This window comes from Vanellus vanellus (assembly GCF_965231255.1).
Source record: "Vanellus vanellus genome assembly, chromosome: 2".
Classification (NCBI taxonomy): Eukaryota; Metazoa; Chordata; class Aves; order Charadriiformes; family Charadriidae; genus Vanellus; species Vanellus vanellus.
Window position 1 is genome coordinate 39918098 of NC_138906.1, and position 24183 is coordinate 39942280.

Below are 24183 nucleotides of genomic sequence, written 5' to 3' on the forward strand. Positions count from 1 at the left end.
CCACATAAGTTAAATTAATTTCCAATTTATTTAATGGTGTCTGTCTATTTAACATAGAAAGAGCGTGTTTTTTTCTCCCCTAAGACACTGCTTAGTTTATCTCATTCTGCGATCATGTTTCTCTCTAGTCTTGTCAAAATGAGGCTTACTGGTGTTTATTCCAGATCAGAAGCTTTTGTTAAAGATACAAAAGAAACGCTTCCAAACAGGAACAAACCAGAAAATAATTTTCAAAAAAACATCCTTGTCCCTAAAACCTGTCTTTAAAGATGTCTGAACACAAACTATAAAATTGCATATAAATATCTCTGGAATTTCTATATAGATAATTTCCTGACTTTTTTTTTTTCCCCCCAGACTTTATGTTTCAGCTCAGTAATCATTTTTAGCTTCATTCCTATTTTGAATATGAGCTGAGCAGTATGGGGTTTCCAGCTGTTACTAATCTTGCTGCATCAATATAAAAAGCTTCTCCTCAGGCCATTCCGCTTTGCAGCCTGTCTTCCAGAGAGCCAACTGTTAATCAGAAGGGCAATATCACATGTGTTCCAGAGACGATCCTTTGAGTTATCTCCCAAAACTCTGCAGTATTGCCATCATCATTCTTGCCCGTGCCTTTTATAAGACAGATGGCAAAACGATGTCAGCTGAAGAACCATTATAGTTTGGAGGTTTTCAGAGCAACTGTGAAGCTAAAATTAACCCTAGCTCAACTTGTAAGAGGGCAATTAAAGTAAAATTCTCTCAGCAAACTCTAGCAGGAATTGAAAGCATATCTAAAAAGCAGCAGACAATTTCTTTTTGAAATTTGGCTTTACATAAAGAAGACATGTACTTTGAATATTAGTTAAATGGCCATGAGAGTCTTCTTTATTTATCCTTCAAATCCCAATCTGTAAGTTATATGCCACCTCGTTCCTATTGCTACCTCACCTTTTAAAAGGCGCTGTATTAGAACAGGATGATATGGTACCGAGCAGCATTCTTTTCCAGAGGAGGTGTCGCTGTGTGCATTTGAAATGCGATGCTGCACACCAGCTTGTTTTGACCTGTATATGTGAGTGTGCGCACACGCAAGTGGTGCTCTTCTCAAGTCTCCTCAATACATAAAATGGCTGGAGCTTAAGTAAGCTCAGCAATTTTGTGCTATCTGTATAAGCTTTGCATTTAAGTCATTAATAACTATGTTAGATATAACCATTAGTTTACAAAATAAACACTCACAAGAGACATTTATCGATTTATTAAAGTTTCTGGATACATTTAATTAATAAAAGTGTAACTACTTCCCCAAAATTTATGCTAACAAAAGATTAGAGTTGTGATGCCAAACATTAATAGTTTTATCAAACACCAAATGGATAAAACATCTTATATTGAAATGTCGAGTTAATGTCTATCCTGACGTAGGCCTACCGTATGTAACTCACAGTCTAGTTTTACAGCGTATTTCTGACTAACTACACAGACTTTAGGGCAATGTTAAGAACCCTGCATAAAACACACCATCCTTCATCAGAATTTGGTTTTAAAGCAAAATTACTCTACTGCTCACAACTGTCACAAAAACCTCCACAAACGATATTTATGCAGCCACTACAGAGCAGGAGGGATTAAAAACTATCCCCAATGGATTCCTGAATTAGGACATCTGCATTATAGGACATAACCAAAAAATTAAAATACATTTTACTATTGTTAATTTTTCTTAGAAATATTTGTTACATAAAACATTTTATATACAATGAACAATCCACTGTCAAGTTTAATCTTTGAACATCTTAAAAAAAAATAAGTATGTATTTAGCAAATCTGAAGCAGAACATACACAAAATTCACAGCTCAAACGTTTCTAAGGAGAAAGGCTTTAGTACAAAGCATGCCACTTACTTTCCATCTGTGTCTGATGCAGCTGCATAGTGCAGAGGTGTACAACCCCTCTCATCAAGGTCATTCACACTAGCTCCAGATCCCACAAGGGCAAACAGGCACTGATAATTACAATTGGCAGCAGCATAATGGAGTGGAGTTCTTTAGTACACATTTAAATAAAAAGTACAATGGTAAATAACAGCAAAACAATAATACAGAGACAGAAAAAAGCAAAATAAAATGAAACTTAAATCCTCCTTACAATTTTAAGAAGCATTTGTGGTGAAGAATGCGACATTACAATATTTAAAAATAGGTCAATTTTCTAAGGGCCATTTAATAGCGCAGAACAATAACTAAGGGATCTATTTGCCAGCCACATTATGCACTAACTTGGTATTAAGGAAAGCTTTATATGAATTTTCTTGTGTAAACATATAAAGGAAAACCGAGTTTACATTAAAAATACTATTATTTAGTTAAGTAATTTCAAGCCACATGGAAAAATATGGACAAATCTAAGAACTAAACAAGGTCAAAATAAAATACAACAATTAACATGTAGATGTTTTCAACAAACAGATCAGAATTTTGTCTAGGAGAGGCAAGCATTATTTATTTATTTTTAACTATACTAACATAACAGAGGTATTGTTAAAGAAAACTTCTCAAAATATATCTTGTTTTCTTATAACAAAACTGTGAAATATCAGTACTGATGTACAATCTCAGAGGAAACTTATTCCAGCTTCAAATACACAAACAATTTTCTAAATAAACCAGTTCGGATAAAATTTCAAAAGCACCGAGATGACTCAGAATTCCATTTACTATTTTTAAAAAGAGATTGCTACTATAAATATCTCAATTTTGAGGAGACAGTCAAGAACTTTAAAGTGTCCTACCCTCTCCCTTAAAATTACTTTTTCCCATTTCTCTCCATTTTTAACTGGTTAGTCTTTTCCCTCTACTGAAATAATTGCTCTGTATAACATGCACTTTAAACCAAAAACCAAACCAACAAAAAAACCAGCTTTCAATAACAAAAGTTGTGACAATTAGTTGTTCCTTTCTCAGGAAAGAATTTAAAGCAAAATACAACTAACTTTGCATCCATAACATTCTCCTCAAGCCCTACTCCTGCCATTCACATCCTGGAAAATTGTATTTTCCATGATGTGATGTGAGATTTTACGCAAGTACTGATCATGCCATCTAAATTTAAATAATCCTCTACTGAAAATAGAAATTAATGTAATTCCGACAGAGTTCAGAGCACGAACAAGGAAACAGAAAGGGAGGGATATAATGAAAGGAAAAAGGTGAAGCAGTTATAATAAATTAACATATTTCTTTTTAAATATAAAAGCTTAAAAATAGCAACAGATTAATAGGTTTGACTAATCCATTATTTGGAAAACATCACCAATGTCCTTGAATGAGAGGAATTTAAACTCATTAGATGCATGTTATAAGCATAAAAGGCTCATAAAAATTACAGTTGAATATGGAACTCAGTCTTTAAAAACAAGACTAAACACCTACTTAAGAAAACACAATAAACAATATGCGTCTGTAACTTTTGATAACATATGCCGGAGCATTGTTTATTAGAGACATTGTATCTTAAAAAAAACACTTAAACTGGAACACGCAGACTTGCCCACGCAGCAATATGCTACTTCTGTAATACTTTTAACAGCCCTTTACAATATACAAGTCTAGAATGTCTTACCTCCCAAATCTGTCCTTTTTGTTGAAGTCTGCACCAGTATTTAGCAGAAGATTTAGGCACTCCAAATTCCTATTAAATTAATGCAATATTACTTGGGATGGCAAATCTTATTTCCTTAATATCGGCATCTGCAAATATCAGAACTGCTACACATATGCATCTCATACATTATTTTTAATTGAACTGAACTATCATATGAAAATTTTGATAAGTATATCTTTACATGGAAAATAGATTTCCTAATTGCAGGGCCAAACCAGGAAAGAAAACAAATTATTTGAAGTCCATATATAGAAATTTTATGGATATCAAATGGCATGCATAAAAGCACATAGACATTAACCTAATTTAATAGATATTTCAATTCTTTAAAGAAAACAAACAATAACACCTGCATGTCACGTGCTCTTTGCTACCAGGATTCTAGCACAGAGGCAAGTTTTAATGTATATTTTTTTAAGGCCAAATATAAGTTGCAACATAAATATTTTACTTTTTTGTGCAATTCATTTTCAATACACTATGATCATTACAATAGATGTACAATACCACTTATACTTTAAACACTGTCTTAGTAACTTTCCTAAACTGGAGATGAATGAGGGAATGTGTCACAAATTATGTGGTTTTATATGAAAAGATAGCATTTTAACCATAATCATTTGCAACAAGGATGTATCTATCAAGTATTTCTTGACATAGAATGATTACTTAACAGTATTACTTGAACAACATTGAAACAGAAAAATGAAAATATCAATATCATGGAGTTCTTGTGTCCCACAAAGTGTATCATGAAATTTATTACCCAATTCTTCCAGGCAATTTTGAGTAGCTGCTATAGAAAACCTACAATACAATAACAATAATCAATACGGATCACAACTCAACTGATGAGCAAGTAGTTCTGACTACTTCATCCACCTAAACTCTGGAATCTATTTATGGCTTATATTAATTAATTTAGTTAGGTTGATCTTTTGTTTATGGATATGGTAAAAACCTATTTCCTAAAGTTGCTGTTCTCCGCCTCATGTCCTACAGTGATCTTAACTGGCCATACCATCTTTGAATGCTGTAAATTCTAAAAATCGTATCATTATCCATGGGAATTTAAAATAAAATTCAGTTCATCCCTGAGCATAAACCTAAGGTAAGGCTGATGATACTTGGACACTGTACTCCAGTAATTACTTATTAGGAAGAATATTTAATTTATTTCTATTGTTTGTAGATAGAATCCGTCTTGAAATTATTTTCACGTTTACATAAATTCCAAGGGGAGAGGGCAGGAAAAGCACAGAGAGGAAATAATAATGATCAACAATTGAAAAAAGAGCAGTAAATATGAAAGCATGAATGCTTTTTTACATACCCTCCAGCTGCAGCTGCATGAAGACAAGTCCTGCCAAAGTCATCTGGTGTGTCTATGTCAAAACCTACAAATGAAGTATTTTGTAAAATCATTATGTAACACCACCTTTCACAAAACTGCTCTCATCTACTCTTCAGAGAAATGCTTGCTAAGCAAACTTAACAGCTATTTGCAAAAAAGCACTTAAGCACTGAAAATTTACTTCATTTGAAACACATCCTTGTTATTTGTAGTATTTTGAAAAACAGGTGTTCAAGTAAAACTGAAAGGGATAAGGTAAAAACAATCAGCTGCACTGAGGCAAGAGCCTATATCCTTTCCTATCCTATTTGCCTTCTAATATTTCTGTGTAATTTAGTATTGAATATCAAATATATGAAGGTAGTATGAAAATTTAAGAATATGCTAGAATTTATCAGTTATGCAAAGATTATTTTTTTCCCAATGAAGAGGGGGATGTCAGCATTGCTAAATCCAGAAGCTACTGAAGTTTCATCCTTGAGTTCAGCTCTTTAGTCGTAGAGAAAGACCTTTGTTAAGCTGGAGTGAAGACTGTCAATAGCAATTACCTGCAGAGGAGCCCTTTAGAGAACACTGTAGATTTCTCTTCCCAAAATGTGTGAGCTATGGAACTCCAAATTTGAGATCACAAAGTGTGCAATTCCGTATCTAACCATATGCTTTAACATGAAGATGACTATTTAAATCAGGTTTCAGAGCTACATTTCTGGTTTGAGAAAACCGAAGTTTGGTTTGAGTCCTGCTCCTGTCTTAACGAAACTTACTCATTAATTCTCCATTTTTGGTACTTTTGCCCGAGAATGCAATTTTTTTTCTTTTTCTCCCTTTTAAGAATTGTTCAACAACAATAAATAGTGAACAACACCGGATGTCTTGTTCAGGAGTACTAATATTCAAGACTGTCTTCTTACTCCATATCCCCCAAAACATAGGTTTTGTATGCGCAAATACATTCTCCCATTTCAACAGGCAGTGATATACGGCAAACAATTTAAGATAGTTTACCAATCTTATTTGAAATGTAGTCTTTGATGCCTTTCCACATCCCTAGGTTACTTGTCTAACACCACTAGCTACTTAAATGACATTCAGTACTGGGACATGCCAGATTGATGATTTTTTTTTTAATTTTTAAGATCTGCACATGAATATTAATGAATTTTAAAATCAGAGATTATTAGTTTACATAAATGAGACTCTTCCTCCCCAAACCAAAAGGGCACATAGTCTGCAGACACCAATCCCCACACCAAGAGCATATACTAATAAGCTACTAGCGGTATCTAGTCTTTCCAGTCTGAAGGCTGAACGTACTCTTCAAGTCCTTCTCTGCTCCAGAATAGATTAATCATCCAAGCTTGCTCAGCTCATGTAAAAGTCTTGCAAGACTTGCAAGTCTTCCGCAGAGATTCCTTTGCCATACTGAATCTCCAGTAAGGGCACAGGCAGCACAGCAACATGTGCAGAAAGGAGAAAGAGCCAGAGTATTCCTCATCTTTAACTCATCCAATTGAAATACAAGGCAGTTCTTTCCTGGAGCGAATCCTTGCAAGCTTGTCCATGACAGGACAGTGAAATAAAAAGCCTTACCAGCAGTAGTTTTAGTTATACTCCTTTAGTTCTTCTCCCAGGCTATCCTAGCAGACAATATAAAGCTGGGGAAGCAACTTCTTGCTCTTCCTTTCCCCAACACTCTGCCCCCTAATTTTCTTTTTTCAAAAAACATGAAGTGCCTTCAGATTAATGTAGAAGCATTTAGTTTCTTCTTCTTCTTCTTCTCCTCCTCCTCCTGAAGCTCCCACAATCCTTCAGACAAATCTACTTTCTCAGAATTGCAATGGTTCAAAGAGCTCAGAACTCACACCAGAGCAGCCTCTGAACAAGAAGGGAAGCAATAACCTTACAACCCTCCCCAACTTCAGGAAGGAGTTAAACAATGAAAGCAAAGCACTGTTTGGGTTGCATTTAATTAACAATAAACCACCAATGCAACAGTTTCTTAATGTAGCAGTCCACAGAATCTTCAGAGCTATTAGGAACACTACAGGAACAGATAGGAATAGACTGATCTGTATTAAGCTGAAGACATCATGGAAGGGAAATGGAGGATGCCTCATGAAGTCATTTAAGAGAACATTAGTCTTTCTCCTTGAAGTTGCATTATGGTCTGAACCAGTCATCCCACCTCTATGGCCAACTTAAAATGCACAAACACAGCATTTAAAAATTATAAATGCGTTATTTCAATTTGGGTGATTTATTTTTTTTTTTAAAGTTACTTCTGTAGAAGTTTGAATTCACTTCAGCTGTGGACTGTCCATTAAAAAAACAAGCACTGCCCCTAGGTTACTAGTAAACTATAAAGATTTCTATGTATTACTAAATTAAAACTTAATTAAAAGCTATTCCATGGAATAAAAAACAAAGTACATATAAAGCAGTCATACGATTTTTGAAGAGTATCCTACCTGATGAGAGGAGCTTTCTGCAGCAGTCTGAAAATCCACTTAATGCTGCCAAATGGAGAGGAAACATCCCATGTATACCCCGCCTAAGATACACCATAATCAGGTATCACAGTTTCATTACAATTAAAATAAAACAAACATGACTGTGTGCCTAAATGCACATGCATGGTGGGCTCAGCAAACCACCTAATTAGAATACTGAGCCTTAGGAAAACTTAATATATTAAAGGCTTTCCTACAAGCTAGCAGGATGCATTAAGTCAGTGCCACAGCCTGTGAAAACTTTCAGAGCTTTTACTTCAAATATATTAGAGGAAAATCTGTTCCTCTTTCTTTTTGTACAAATTGCAATGTACTGAGTAGCTACTTAACAGTACAGGATAATGCACAAAGTATTTCCTATTTCAAGTTGAATATGGCATTAAAAATATCATACTAGTCTTGTTAATCTAATAAATACATTTCTAAATTCTCTCAGCTTGCATTCATGTCAGTAAAGTTACCTACTTTGCAGTGTCAGCACCACTCGTAATCAGAGTGTTGATTAATAGCTCATGGCCATATCTAGCTGCTATGTGCAAAGGAGTGTTTCCATTCTTATCTTCACAGTCTATTTCAGCTCCTATTAAAAAAAAAATAATAAAAAATAATTACTAAGTAAGAATATATGTAGGCATACAGACACTTTTGTTAAAAAAACAGCACTGTTGATAATTTAAGCAACATTAATAATTGTCCATGAACGACTCCTTTGGATTTAAAAACTATACATATTTCAGTGGTATTTAGTATTAAGAATAAGCAATATAGAAGCATTTTATTATGTAACCATATGAGAAAAACTTTCTGCAACCCAGGTTATGGAAGAGAAATTAATATATTTTCTTGCATTCTGAAATATAAACAGTTCTTCAATACAACTTATCTAATTGTATAAGCAGATATGGCAGACTCGACCATCAACCGAACTACTACTGGATATGAAAAAAAGTTCAGTACATTGTTATCAACACAAGAGGAAGAAAATATTTGTAATACTGGAAAGCTAATGGCAAAACTACTCCCTTGCACTTTTTACCATTTTGAATGATGGTTTGAGATCTTGAAAATCTACCATGGATCGCTGTCATGTGCAAAGGTGTTTTCCCATCTTTACTCTGGAAAACAAATAAAACGACCCAGTGTTTACTTATGGCCAGTAACAGTAATCAAACATAACTGATTAAAAAAAAGGAAAAAGAAAAAAAAAAGAAAAAAAAGAAAAAAATACATTCTTTTACTTTCTCTTCTCCCCTTTACCGCCTCCTTTAAACTGTTTCTGTGCACTTTTACAAGACGGATGCTGGCAGTGACAAGTCAGCATGACATGGCAAGCTTTTCAAAAGAGCTGCTCTTAATCACTCTTCCAGCTGTGACAACTCAATGATGCCCACTCACTCACAGTTATGCCTTTAGGATAATCACTCAAGAGGATGATGACAGCACACAACTTTAGCAACAAGCCTATGTCCAGCTCTCCCCCTGCCCAAAACTAAAACAAAACAATACTTCTTTAAATTAAGTTTGTTTCTTGAAAGAAAATAGCTGTATTTACTATCGAGGTTTACACATTATATTGGAAGACAACACATTAAAAAGCTCATGTGTTTCATGGAAATTTCTGTAAGGTGATATTTGTAAGCAATTTATCAGAAAACACAAGTAATCCTAGGGTAGAACTATTCAACCATAATAGGTACTATACATTTGACACACATATCAAATGTGCACTTAGTCATTCACACAGTAAAGATGTCCTTCAAGTTGGCCAACATTAATGCATAAGGGAATTTCAACGTTTAACAGCACGATCTCAATGCACTTACAAACCCATTTTTTTTCTATTATTGTTACTTTAGGATGGCTTTTTCCCGCTATACTTTATCATAGGTAATGGGAAAGCGTTACTAGAAATGCACACAAAAAATTGCAAACGTGACACACACAGAAAATAAAAGCACTCTTGGATGCACACGCCCCATCTTTAAATTTTAAACATTGGCTTTGAAGAGTATGAACTATTCAAAAAATACAAAGTTAAAAAAGACAAAGGTGGTGGGGGAACATACGATATGAACATGTGTATTGAAATATCATGAATTGCTGTCAAGTGCAATTCTTCTTACTCCCTTACTCTTCCTTTGGAACCAAATAGCAAAGCTTCTGTGGATGTGTTACTGAAAATCTGCTGGAGACCCTTTTAGACAGAGTTGGATGTGGAATTTTTAGTTGTGTCACTGCACAGAGCAGCATGTACCACCTAGAACAATGCAGTTATGGGAAACATTGTCTTCTCAGACCTAGGTTGAAAGAAATAAAACACTTAATCATGACAGCCAAATTATCTCCAAATGTGTCAGCTAGCAGATTTCTTTGATCATAAATAATCCAAAAGACACATCCACATATCCATTCTGCTCTCTATCTAACCATTAATATTCTCTGTGTCCAATTATTTTCCTCCTTTAAAACCATCGTTACACATCTGGTGTCTCTTTCTCTCACTCTGCTCCTCCTTTAAGCTAAAGGATCAATTAATTTAAAGAAAAAACAATCCTATTACATAAGATTAGTTGGAGTGAATGACCAAAAGCTGCTTTGGTATTAGTGTTCTAAACTTTAAAAGGGAAAACTTTGAGGTGGTAAGGAAATAAATTTGTGAGGTCAACAGACAGAAGAATTTAAGGGTTCAGATAAAGAAGCCTGCAATGTCAGTGGCTCAGATATGCTAAATCTGTATCTCAAAGGCAGGCTAATGAAGAGTACGAAGATGGAGAAGAAAAAAGTAGATCCAAGTCTCACTGAGCACATTAATAAAGCATCTTACAAGGACATAAGAATAACATAAGGTGACAGTATTAGAAACTAAGGAGCACGCTGGTCAAGTGAGAACCCTCATGAGACAACTTGAGCAAGACCTTGCAGAGGACAGCAAAATAAGCTACACAATTATTTTCCAGTTGTAAATGAAAAACCACAGTACAATCAATAACAGATTTTTAGATTTACCCTGCTCAAGTTTACTTAAAAAGGTACGTAAAGTAGGTTTCTAAGACAATGGATTTGATTATCTACAGTGCCTCTCTCCAGTCTAAAAGTCTCAGGTTCCTTTGCAACCCAGGAATAACATAACGCACAATTGTCTAGCAAAATAGAAACAAAGAATAGCTATAGAGTTAAACAAAGGTGATAATTGCTGTGTTGAAGCTGAACTGCTAGGTATAGGATTGCACTCAGAATTCCCTTCTTAGACATTGCCACTATGGAAGGACATACAGAATCAGGACCAGGAGCCAAAGAGTTCCTTAAGCAACGAACGAGCAAGGCTCTGTTCATTGAGCAAAGTATTTGTAACATTGTTTCCTGAGATGCCAGGAGGCTGAACTACATAAGCAAGGAGGTATCTTCAAAACTTGTGCTTCAATTTCCCATATTTTTTTTTTTTTAATGCCTTTAAGGTCTTTTATCTAAATATTAAGTTAACTATAGTTGTCTGATATTACGAGATCAGGTAGGATCGGAGCACGCAACGGAATAGCTATGGGCTAATGATAACTTTTGTCGTCTTCACTGAAACTCAATTAAGTGTGGTAATAGGAAGGGAATCACCCAAATCTCCTATATCATCAGAGAAAACATATCCACAAAATATTTAAGATCATATGAAATTTGCTACGAGCAGTAATTGCTATTAGACAGAAAGAATTAACACACAGCACAAGGTGTTCTATCAAGTGATTACTCAGATATTAACTGTACTCAGACTACTGAGCTTTACTGAGAGTCAGGGGAAATGTGGGGCTATCATACCACAGCATTCCTCCAAGTGAAATCTCCCCCTAGCAACAATTCTTATGTTCTAGTATCACCAATGGAAATAAAATACTTCTTCTATTTAGGTCACTGAATTTTCAAGCAGCAAGGGGGGCTGTAAAACAATTAATACCATCCCATTACGTACTCATTTCAACGTGTTCTTTCATGCATGGAAATCCTGAATAGTGAGGAGAGTGTGCTGCAGTAATGAGCAACACTTAACAGCATTCACTGTTCTACAGTACTATATGGACGCTGACAAGTCTACAAAAACAAGTATGAAATTATGTCCTCTGCCTCCAGAGGTGATTAAAAGGTGATTAGAGGTTTAAAATTTCTACTGTTCCGTTATCTTCTGCTACATATTCCCTTCTTGAGATGTGACCAACATCCACGGATATGCACAAGCACTTACCCTCCGTCTGCCATCAAGAATAAGAGTGTTTCCCTTTTGCTTTCCCCACTAGGTCACGCACAGCAGAAAGTGCTCCAATAATGCTGTCTAGTCTGCACCTAGATTACCATCCATACCCACTCCGTTATTTCTAAAAAGACACAAACAGTTGCACATGGGGGGGAACTACTGGATCAGATTCCACAAGTAAGATAATTCTGATGAAAAATAGATCTCATGACAATTTTAACAACTGCTTTGAACTTCAGCCTCAGTAATTCAAAACTGAACAGGCTTGGTTTCAATAAATAGTAAGAATGCTCTAAAAGCACCCCATTTTAACTCTACAAATTATTCTTAGCTACACAACATATCCTAATTCAATTTACCTTTGCTATTTTTTAGGGATTGTTCTTCCGATTAAATCAAAGATTTATCCTTATAGGCCTTTCCAGGGAAGCAGAAGTTGACTTCGAAACAATTTTCGTTTGCTTCAGTTCTTGCACTTTTCAACAGTGCAAGTGGTAAGTTTTCATATACAAAGTAAGGCTGTTCACACCTTCAGGCACAAATTCACAGGCCAAATTCAGTCATGCTGGTATAAATCCACAGAAATGCTTTTAACAGAATTACAGTGGAGACACACTAGTGCAGAAATAAGGGATAAATGCTGTTTTCAAGCTGTAATTGCTTAAAATCCTTACACAACCCTACTTGCTTAATTTTGCACTGAACAGTTTTGATACTTACTAAATCAACACACTTTAATTACAGCCAACCTATAGCTAAAGCTACTAACCCTTTCCACTGTAAAGATAAATTTTCTTCTGAAGCAGGCTAACTTCAGTAGCCAAATCTTTACTAAGCTTTTCAGCTGAAATTCTCAGCTCTCCAATATGCTTCAGGCTGCACTTCCCAGCCCCATCACCATTATGTTTCATAAAAAATGATTCTGTCATCTCAGAGTAAGCTTAAGAGAAAACCTGGGTTTACCCATACTAAATCTCCTAAGGATTTTTTTTTTTTTTTTTTTTAAGTTGCAGAAACCGGCAAATCTATACTTTGGATGCCATAGCTTAAAACTGAATGGGAGGGAAGGCAACAATACATCTCTCTGATGTTAAAACATCTTCTGTCACTTCCAAACAAAAGTTTACCCACATTATAAACTTCAAAGAATTCAGGAACTTTGCCAGTCACTTTAAGATATTAACTGTTCTCTGCACCATTTCTAAGGTTACCTAGCGTTATAACTGTCTAAATGTAGTCAGTATCTACAATGTATATCATATGTAAAACAAAGATTCTTAAGTTCAAACATAAAGATTACTATGATCTTTAACAGTTTAATTCTCATAACAGAGTGTTGGAAGTTTTTCAGTTTCATTCCTAACCTACAATTAAGGTGTATTTGAAAACGAATAGCCAAAAAACCCCAACCATTACTTGCTGCACATCCTTCTGAAATGAAGAAACAGTAATTCTTTGCTTGGTAATATTTATGTTTCTCTTTTATTATTTGTGTACGTAACATGTACGTAATCATTAGTATATTTAACACTGTGGGATTATTTTCATGATAGAACATATGCTACTGAGAAATGCTGTTTCAAGAATGTACGACAGAAGTCAGCCCTGTAAGGCTAAACCCTCATATCCAGTCTGGGACACTACGCAGAGCACAAAGCTGGCAACAAAATTAAATGGACAGTGACCTGTGTATTTTAGGACAAGTTGGCAATGAACCCTGTAGCACATTTCCGTACTTCTCCAGAGGACTTTGGTAATGAACTTTCCCACAACTGAGTTTAAGTACATTTTAAATAAATGAGCTGCATGTTTAAATATATGTAAAAGTGAGCAGTAACATACATCTAAGATTTTTCCACATCAAATAGCTTGTGACCAAGTAGAGATGTAAAAAGTATACTGACTCTGCTCACAAGGTTTGGCTGGAGTAATTAAAAAAACAGCTGTTTAAGACCTTCCATTGGCCTTATCCACTTACCTTTGCATTTTTAATTCACCCTTCACAACTCTCCCTTGTTAATTAGATTTTAGGATCTTACATTATCAGCTCTTCAACTGCTCCAGCAATTAGCCTGTTCATACACATTTCTCTGAAATATCTTTGATTTTGTTAATGCTGCTTATTTATAAGCAAAACATGTTCTATTGCATTTTTCCACATGATTTGCTCTTACTCATATGGATAGACTAGGGAAGACAAATTATGTGCAATTTTGACATTTAAACATATTCAAGATTGACCAGACAGTATTGTCATCTTTATTCTTTATCCTTTTGGGCTATTTACTACATCCCATTGAGGTTTTCAGATTCAGATTGAATTCCTCGAAGCAACACACCATCTCATTTTTTCTACGGAACTTTTCACAGAAGTATTTCACCAATCAGTGGGAACTTATGAACATTACTGTAACAATTATTTTGAAAAATTACCTCTAATAAAGACATACTACACATTTAAGAGTGCATGGATGGCTTTGGATTCACCTACCTTCATATTTACATCTGCTCCGTTACAGACCAAAAGCTCTAAACACAATGCTCCATGTGTTGATGCAGCAGCAAAGTGCAAAGGTGTAAACCCCTTCTCATTCATTTGATTTACATTAGCACCGCAGTCTATGAGTTCATTCACTACAACATCTTGCCCGTTGTAGCAAGCTACATGGAGAGGAGTATTTCCATAGGCATTTGGTTCGTTCATCTGTCAAAAAAAAAAAAAACCAAAAACAAAAACCTGAACCAACAAACAACCCAAGATTAGTTAGTAGGCACAAACCTGTATTACTGCAGCACTTAATTATCACAAAGAAAAATCTCATGTCATGAGACGACTTCTTCACTACGTTTTGGAACTCTTCAAAACCAGAAATTAAAAGCAAGTTCTATATGCAGTACTTCGAGAAGTGTGTACCGGGGAAGAGTACAATTGCTTTACAAGTGAGCCAACCTCCTCCAATTGTCTCCACACCAGCTTCCCGTACGCAGTATGCAACTTGACAGAGCACACATGTGGAAAATATGTCACTAGTGGCAATTTGCATAGACACTACAGACTAAGCACAGCATGGACCTCTCTCATTAAGCAACAGCATTTGCAGGTTTCCGTTAGAAACGGAGCTCAAAGGGACTGAGTTTCCCTAAAATAAGTTTTAGGCATTTAAATTTAGAACTTCTAGATCCAGTGTGTGCATGCATGCACAGGCAGGCTTTTCATCGATATTGAGGATCTGTAGGTTCTGACTGCAACAGGAATTTTAGTTATGAACTACTTCTAAAATGCAATCACATACACTTTGCTAATGAATTATAAGAGCTGCCGCTGGTTAGGTACACAAGTTAGAAAAGGTCAGACAACCTCTAAACAAAACAAGACTCTGAAGTATATATAAGTGAGGGGGGGGAGGGATAGAAATTTGGCAGCATTCCCCAGCCTTGTAAGACTAAAATGTGACGCACAATGTAGATTCCTTGCAGTTTCACAGTTGGTTGTTAATACGCTTTCTACATGCAGGTACTGCACAACCTTTTAATTTGTTTTGCATTTCAATATTAGTATGTCCTTACTATAGTAAGTACTATAGTATTGAAGTTTCTTACAATTTTAATATTTCCTCAAACTTACATGGCGTAAGAAAGTCAGTAACATCTATATTTTACAAAGAACTGAAGCTAAAGAGTTGAATTTCCTGCAGCTCAAAGAAGATTGTGTGGCAAAGCTAGGAACGGAATTCCTATTTCCTGAGTTCCAGTCCAATGAATTAAGAGTAAGAAATACCAAATGAACAAAAAAACCTACTAAATACAAATTTATTTCCAAATAATTCTGCAAATTCTGCAAGGCTCTTAAGTTACTTGGGGGAATGACATTTCATAACACAAAAAGAATGAAGATCTTTGGAAATATTATTTTCCCTATATCATAACCCACCCCTAAATAAACAGTGTGCTACAATACCAAGAGCATTTCAAACAACAAAAAAACCCATATCACTTTGTTTTATTCTTCCTTACATCAACTCCAAGATCTAGAAGATATTTGACTACACTGATCATCCCACTAGATGCTGCAGCATGTAAGGGTGTATACGATTTCTTGTCTTTGCATGTCACTTCAGCTCCATGCGCCACAAGTAATTTCACAACTTCAATATGACCTAAAAGAATAAAGACAAAAAGAATAAAGCTGCATTTCATATTAACCAGCACAAGTTTACAAGCTTAATAATTGTACAGTTGTTATAAAATGAACAAAACATTATTCATTTGGACCTAATCTGGAAAATAAAGAATTGTTCTTGTATTCTAACTGTATCATGAACTATAAAAGCAACATAAAATATTAATATCCAGAAAAGAGTATTTCCACATCCCCCCTCCCAATAATCACAGCATTTAAACTGCACAAATAATCTTGTATATTAAAAAAATATCTCATCTTCTCCTTACACAGAAGGATTTCTTGGGAAGATTTGAGAACTAGAGAGGTGACATAACTTCGTAATTATCAAACATTTATGGCAAATTTCTGTTAACAACTTGAAAGAGAATGTGACTGGCAGCCTTCCACCTTCACCTCAACTGCAAAGGTGCCCGTTAAGGTGTTTTTAAAGCCTTCAGCATAAACGTCAAAAAAATTACACACACATAAAAAAAGGAAAATATTCTATTTTAAAATAAAAATGTATCCCATACCGAAATCCAACTTCATTTACTTGCAAACCCTTTAAAATGTTGACCCAAATCAGACAGGATTTAGGAAAGCTCTATTTTCTAAACCGACTCAGGCCTTTGGGGAACCGTAGCCTCTTGAAAGCGTTAACTGAGTCACCGGGAGGAGAGTAAAGAGTCCGAGTGGGACCGTGGGGAAGGGATGACCTGGGGGAAGCTCCAAGTAAGAGGGAGGGTGGGGAGCCCACCCTGAAGCAGCGGGCAGTCGCTCTCACCACCAGGTTTGTGGCTGGGCCAGGGGCCCCAACACCGCACCGCTGCGGCTAAGGGCAACCAGCTTTCCCCTTCACCCTGCCTGCATGCCCCCCCGCTAGCTCGCACGCAGTCGTGGCACTGTGCACTATGAGAAAAGCGATGAAAAAGGGGTAACAAAAAATTTGCCATTCTTGCCGAGTTGTTAACTTAACCACAAAACAAGTCAATTGCTGAAAACACACGGATAATCACCACAAAGTCTGCAGAATAAAGGAGCACGCTTGAGTTAAACAGACCACGATAGATGTAGGGCTTTACCTTTATAACTGACCCATACAGGCAGATGTGGGATTCTTCGTTTTACCTTTTAAGTGACACCCTTACCTTAGTTAAAAAAGTGGTGAGGAGCACACTGAATACTTATGCTTATCTAGTCAGACGTGTGAGTAAAACGTATCAAAAAGGCTTCATAAAAAGTGAGAGTCTTTGCGTTCTCAATGACTAAGACAATTTGCAAAGGTTTGAGTAGGAAGTGTCCACCCAAAGGAATACAGACAAAGCTATTTTTATAAACATTCAGTCACCGTGATACGTATTTTATGCTGCATGCATACATACAAACATACACACACACACACAAAATGACCCTTCACATAGCTATACCAAACACAGTTTACCAGTGCAATTCTACTTCTGAATTACTTCAGTATTGTAGGAAAGAGGAGAAAGAGAAACGTAAACAATATACTCATCTTCTGACCCAAATATAATGGGAAGAATGAAAATAAGCCCTATACGAGACAGAAGTACAGAAGATCTTGAAAGCAGTGAAAGGAAGAGAGACTGCACAGAACAGTGGCAGATAAACTTTAAAGAGAAAAAAAAACAAACCAAACCAAAAAATCCCTGACCTGCATTGAAAACGCAAACAGCAATCAGTGGAAGACACTCAAACAGAAGAGCAAGGTACTTGAAGTGGGAAGCGCTGAGGAGACATCCCGATACACTAATGAGGGTGGTGATGTTAGCACGCACGAATAAAAGTCCATTTTAGTCGCAGTATTGCAGCTGGACAGCAATGGAGTCGGGCGAAAAGCAGGAAGGAAGGGAAACAATGGATATAACCCTACAAAGTTATTTATAGTAGAATGACGAAACGCATTACTACTTTTTTTTTTTTATTTTATGGTCAGAAAGCTCTAAGGCTTTCTTCAAACAATTGGAGCATTGTAAAATGGCTCTAAATTGTGAGAGAGAATAGCACAGGTTTTTTTTTTTTCTTGTTTGAAGACTTTCAAAAGCTTTTTCTACTCTATTGTCTGCAAGGATAGTTAGGTTGATCGACATCAGATAAATTACATTTTTCCCACCCAAATACTGTTCATTAACAGTTTCCTGTTAATAGCCTATGAAATAGCAGTGACTGAAATTGGAGTAAATGTACCTTATGTGTACAATAGAAGACTATTCACTCATTTGGGTGAGCACAAGCCAAAAAACGTCTCTGTCCTCTCACTGAGGCTCTCTCTGCCATCTAATGCACAAGTTTCATTCAACAAAATTTTCCAACCGACCACCTTGAGTAAGGTGGTTGGACAGCTTGTCACGGACGCTGCTTTGCATACGTAAGTAGATTACAAAATACTAATACAAAATATTGCAAAGAACATTGGATCAATAAAGAAGATTGTTCTTTAACTTCTCGGTTTTGAGTACTGACATCATTGGTACATCACTGTTACATTAACACTGTGATGATCACTTCATAATTCACTGGCACATTCAAGTCTTTTTCTCTGAAGACAGCTCAACAGGGTCCTGTTAAAGACATCTCAACAGGGTCCTGTTCTTTTTAGCATTTCACATATGGATTTCACAACCTTACTGTACATCGCTATCAGATTATTTCAGACCTGTATTGTCAAGGACATAAGACTAAAGTGAAGTTGACCTGAATCACAGAGCTGTGCAAAGACAACAGTTAATTCCACTTTTGTGTGAATCCAGGTGTTTGTGAGAAGATCACTTTTAAAACCGTTGAGATCTTACAAACAAGCTAAATTTTGTAAATGTGTGGGTTTGCATTTGTAATTCTCAGACCAGAATTCTCAGTCCTCAGACCAGAGAACATTTCATACAATTAACAACTTGTTACCAATGGCCAAAACTCAGGGTAAGGTGATAAAAGGCAATGAAGCACATTACTCTGATGGTACTGCCAGTGGGCTGATCAATACCATGAGAACAATAATTATCCGGTCCTGGAATAAGAACGGCAAGGCAAGGCAAGTTTTAGACATGAAATAGTATTCTTTTAAAATACAATCCCCAAGGTTGGCGTAACGATCCTCTGTTTCAGGTGCCCCTTGTACTAATTGCTTACTTTCTATTTAGCATTACTGCAAAAGTTTTCACTTGTAATTAGACTCCTGCTGATTAGGGAACATAGTTCTTTCTTTTTCTTCTTCCATCAAATTGGATTTTCTCACCACAAAAACACATTTACATGGCAATATGAAGCATACTATTAATGGCTTTCTGGCAGACGCACAAATAACCTCAATGTTTACAATGTAAATATTTTTCCTAGAAATATAGAAAACCACTAAACATAAGGTGATTTTTTTTTTTTACTACCATAATAGTAATCAACTGAAATATGTACATACCCATATATGCTGCCCAGTGTATAGCTCGTCTGTCCTTCTTGTCAAATGCATTAATATTGGCCCCTCTAGACAACAGTAAGCTGACCATCTGAGATAAACAGAAAGAAAAGAAATCCTCTATTCATAATGGAAAACTCTGCTTAAACTTAGACAAAGAAAATCACAGGAGAAAACAAAAATATCTGTGTTTCCAAAGGGTGTAAATGTGTTGTATTTTGAATATTCCATAAGCTTGAAAAAAATGACTGCCCACCTTGGCAGCAATAATGAAGTGACCGCAAGGAACACAAAACTCAGTATCAACAAAAACATTTCCAGTTAAATATTGCAAAGCTGGGCAAACTTTGAAATCTTCAGACTATTACTAAGGGATTCGCTAAAGGTAATCACTAAAAGCAAGCCTATTCCCAATTTGTCTTCAATTACCTATACACAACTACAACGGGAATTTCTCAGCAGTCATTTTTCAGGGCTTGAAAACTAGCGAGTTCGAGCTTATTACATGTATTTTCTCCACATTCTAGTGACAACACGTTCCGTATGTTCGCTATCTACCAAACAGAAAAATATCTTCTTTTTTCCATTTTAAATTTACCTATTACTGGTTTAACTCCACTTAAGTCAAGCAAATTTGCTTCTGTCTTAACAAAGGTGAACGCTGTAATAACCTTCCAACTAAATGATGTAACATGTATTTTCCACAGCCGTTCTGTACGCAGATGCACGCAAAAGACAAATTCCAATACAAAATAGGGGTTGGAGTTTTTTGAGGGGATGGGGGAAACATGATTTTAAACTGAGAAACTAAACATCAGAAATGGGAGGGACAGAGACGAGTGGGAAACAAGCTAAGAAAAATATCTCTTACCTCAACGTGTCCACTGAAGGCTGCATGATGCAATGCCGTTCTGCCTGCTCGATCAGACACATTTACGTTGCTTAGGAGAGGCACCAAAGCTTCAGCACATTTTACAGCTTTGTTTGCAGCCGCTATATGTAGGGGCGTCTGCCAGTTTTTATCACGAGCATTGACATCCGCTGAATGTTTTAACAAGACCTGAACAGCATCCTGAAAGCATTTGCCAAAAAACCAAGCCACTTAGTAAAGATTTGAAATGCCAGCCTTAAATCCAAGGACAGTATAATGGAATAGAACTATTTACAATTTGTTCTTTTGTAAACATCATCTTATGCTTTGGGATTTGTACTTTATCATAAATCCAGGTCTGAGGATGTTCTCAAGACCGAAAGCAATATACTCCCTACAGGTTTCAACTGAATCAACCATTTCCAGATCTTTTATCCAGTTCCTTAAGCTGGATGGCAAAGTGTTTTGTCACCACAACTAATTTCCAAAGCTCAATAAACCCCCTTATGATTTCTTCCATTGCTAAGGACTAGTGAAGTACTATGAATTTATAAACCATTTTCATCAGTTTGCCAAGCAAAATTTTTGAACTGTCAAAGTCTAGAAACGACAAAGAGAAGAACATCTTGTTACATGGGCATTTAGAGAACCACAGATAAAACAGAGCATGGTCACAAAAAGTTTCAACATATACTGTTGCAAAACTCCTGAAAACCGTTTCAAAACATTGCACTGAATTCCATCTCACAAAAAGATTATTCATTTCCTTGTTAAACGTACAAGCTGTGAAAATTTGACAGATAAGACTGTAATTCTTACAGCAACATAAACAAATCCCATTAAAATATGTGCACACAATTGGAATGCATAAAAAAAAAGATAATAATCTGTTGGTGGTATCAACATGACAATGAACACTGCAATTTTACATCAACTCCGTGACCTTCCCACAATTCACTAATTGCTTTCAGTTACTTCCAACTTAAACAGTGAGCACACAAATACATGGTTGGCACTTTGAACTTAAAACACGTTACCACAAGTAGTTCCTGGAAATTTCAAATTACACTGTGCTACAATAGCTACATATTATTCTCGGCCACAAGCAGAATGCTAAGTAACACTCGATTCTGATGATTACAATAAATTACATTAAAAACACTCCAATTTCTTCTACTGTCAATAAAAAATAAAATAGGAACAAACATAAAAGTGAAAATACTGCATCATAGGCTTGTAATTTAAATGAGAAATGGAATAGCTTCTATTCTCTAAGGAATAAGCAGATTTAGTACTTTAAAAACCTACTCAAGATTTTTAACTTTTGTCTTTTTTGAACCAAATATTACAAAAACCATAATCAGAACAAGGAAATTTTAGAACAGCTATTACCCCTCCTGTAGAAGGAAGCACTGTAGTTCTAGCATAAAAATAATTTCTTATATTTTTCTGCACGTGTGCATTAATGAATTTCAAGATTTTTTTATTTTTCATTTTATTTTATTTTCCTCCCCAAAGTACACCAGGCACACAAATTAAAGGTCTGGAGCCTGACAGTCTTGACATGAAGTTGCTTGAACTCGTGCAGTTGACAGCTAAATCTATAATTCCAGCTGTTTTGCATGTTTCAGTGTCCTTGTTTAACTGCAGCTGTCCTTGCTTCAAGAGTAAGTTCAGATGCTTTACTGAAATGATTATCAAGAGTTTTTTTTCATTACAGCTTTTTTCATTTAACACCTAAAAAAACATGTAAGTTTGTCAGCTGGTAAACAGTGCCTACACATACCAACCACGTCTCCATCTACGTATGTGGGCTCATATGACCTACAGTGTTTATAAATAGGAAATTCTGACAGGCACCTATCATTGCTTTTAGGGTAGACCGATTGGTTTACATGTGTCATTTCCCTTTGGTTAGTATTTTGTTTAAAAATATTCCACATTTTTAAAAAAATGACCATGGTTACATTTCTTGAAGTTATCATTTAGGTCCAGTTTGTCTGCAGCACTCCTCTCCACAAGCACTACTGATAGAAGGAGCTTTTATTGTCCCTCAGCTCTGAAGAATGCAGTGTTTGGTGCTTTGGTCACCTCCTAAAGGAGCAGCCTAAAAATACCTCAAGAACTAATAGCATTTGGGAATAAGGCGCTCTTGAAGACTCATTTTCAAACACTGTTTCGAACAATGCAGCCTCCACATAACTTAGGTATTAATGCTAGTGACAAAACAATGCAATTTATCCAGGGAATACAAAAGCAAAAACTGAAAAATGGCTTGTTTAGATAGTTCATGGATCAAATATTTGAAGCTCAATGCCTGCCAAAACCAAAATATTCAATTCCATCTTCTCAAACAAAAATTTACACAGAATCTTTAAAAATCCCTCATTTTTGAGACATACTGAAACAAACATTGATTTGACTCAAGATCTCAAAGGAGGTAGTTTTGCATAAACTCTTCCACACAACAAGCTCAGCATTTCTGTTTGTTTTGATCTTCTACAGGCATTTAAATTTTTTATTAGAACATCAACAATAGAGGAACAATAACAAATTCATTTCTTACATTACCATATTCTCACAATTATGTCACTAGTAGACTTAAAAACTTTTTACATATTTCACTTATGACTTATAAAGTGACTTTCAATACTCAATCACTTTAAAAAAAAATAAAATGTTTGCAGGCCTTATAGAACCATTTATTTCTTCAATGCCTGAAGAGATGAGCATGTAAGAAATGAAGAAATGCAAAGATTATGCTGTAAAAGCCACACTAAATCTTATTTCATCTCTACTGCCCTCACGCTGAATCATTCTGATTACCTTAAGAGAAGTAACCTGGACTTGAGGACACTGCAGAATCCTCTCTGCTAGGGGAACGGCATTTGAGCAGAGAGCAAACCTGAGAACTGGAAGTTTATCGTTTCCCCTTTCTTCCTACTCAAGCACCTGACATATGTATTCTTCACACGTTAAACTGTTGCAAGTGTTCTGCAATTCCAAACATTTGGAGTAGTTTCACTTTAGAAAAACCAAACAAAGAACAGAAGGTAATTTGAGATGTCTTATTTTAACACAAAGCAGTTTAAAAATCATACCTCACTACAAGATGCCACAGCTCTGTGTAAAGGAGTCAACCATTTGCTGTCTTTGGCATTAACTCTAGCTCCTGTAACAAAAAGTAAGAAAACCAGAAATTTACAATGTATTTTCAGGAAGACTTAAATATTTTCCAGTACAGAGAGAGAACTATTGGAAGATACTTGTTTTAGCCTCATTAACACAGCATGATGCCAAAAACAGAACAGGAGTTTTTTCTCCAGCTGAAGCCCATTCTTTGAGAAAATTCTTTTAACACTGCACCTATAATACTCTTCCATCAAAGCGTACTCTTTTTTTTACTCTAGGTAGTCCTCGATAATCTTTTGCATTTGCGAAGGTATATAAAAGACTGTTGAGTATGAAAGACTGGCTCCTTCAGTCAGCAACAAAAATCTCATACTTTCCCACTAAAGTTGAAATTCTCCATTGAAGTTGACAAAGAGGTTATATTTATTCCCCACACCTCCAGTTTCCTCGTGGTTGGTGAGTCAGGTGCCTAGGTATGTGGAATGATGCTTCTTCTACTGGGAATCTGGGAACGAATCTTCTCCACTCCACCAGGTCACCTAGCCCACTTCAGGACCTCCTGGACCTCCTTTCATGATCTAGACTGTAATTACCACACCTCTTGGCTTCTAAAAGCATACCTGAGAAACAGCTGTCCCTGCCTCCAGGAAAAACGTCACACAAATATCTTTAAGGGACACAAGCCTGGGTCTGGATTTTAATTTTTTTCTTAATAACAAAAGGAAAGAAAAATTTGTTTGTTTTTTTTTTTTTTTTTTTCTTGAAGGAAGTTACTGAACTGCTTTCTAACTTCCAGTGAACTTCAACAAACAAGAAAACTTAATCATTAAGCTTAATG

The 24183-nt window shown here is 35.8% G+C and overlaps 1 protein-coding gene across 2 annotated transcripts in view; it reads right to left on the minus strand.

The window, feature by feature from the left end:
* Positions 1-20328, minus strand: part of ANKRD28 (ankyrin repeat domain 28) — a 41831-nt gene extending 21503 nt beyond the window's left edge. For both annotated transcript variants that reach the window (XM_082499317.1, XM_082499316.1), the window contains exons 1-10: positions 20214-20328; positions 19346-19433; positions 15765-15907; positions 14242-14454; positions 8550-8628; positions 7979-8093; positions 7472-7554; positions 4983-5046; positions 3608-3676; positions 1891-2031 (exon numbers count right to left, since the gene is read on the minus strand). In XM_082499317.1, coding sequence (XP_082355443.1) covers positions 1891-2031; positions 3608-3676; positions 4983-5046; positions 7472-7554; positions 7979-8093; positions 8550-8628; positions 14242-14454; positions 15765-15907; positions 19346-19433 — 995 coding nt within the window. In that variant the 5' untranslated portion in view covers positions 20214-20328. The remainder of the gene's footprint in view (positions 1-1890; positions 2032-3607; positions 3677-4982; positions 5047-7471; positions 7555-7978; positions 8094-8549; positions 8629-14241; positions 14455-15764; positions 15908-19345; positions 19434-20213) is intronic.
* Between the last annotated feature and the right edge of the window lie 3855 nt (positions 20329-24183).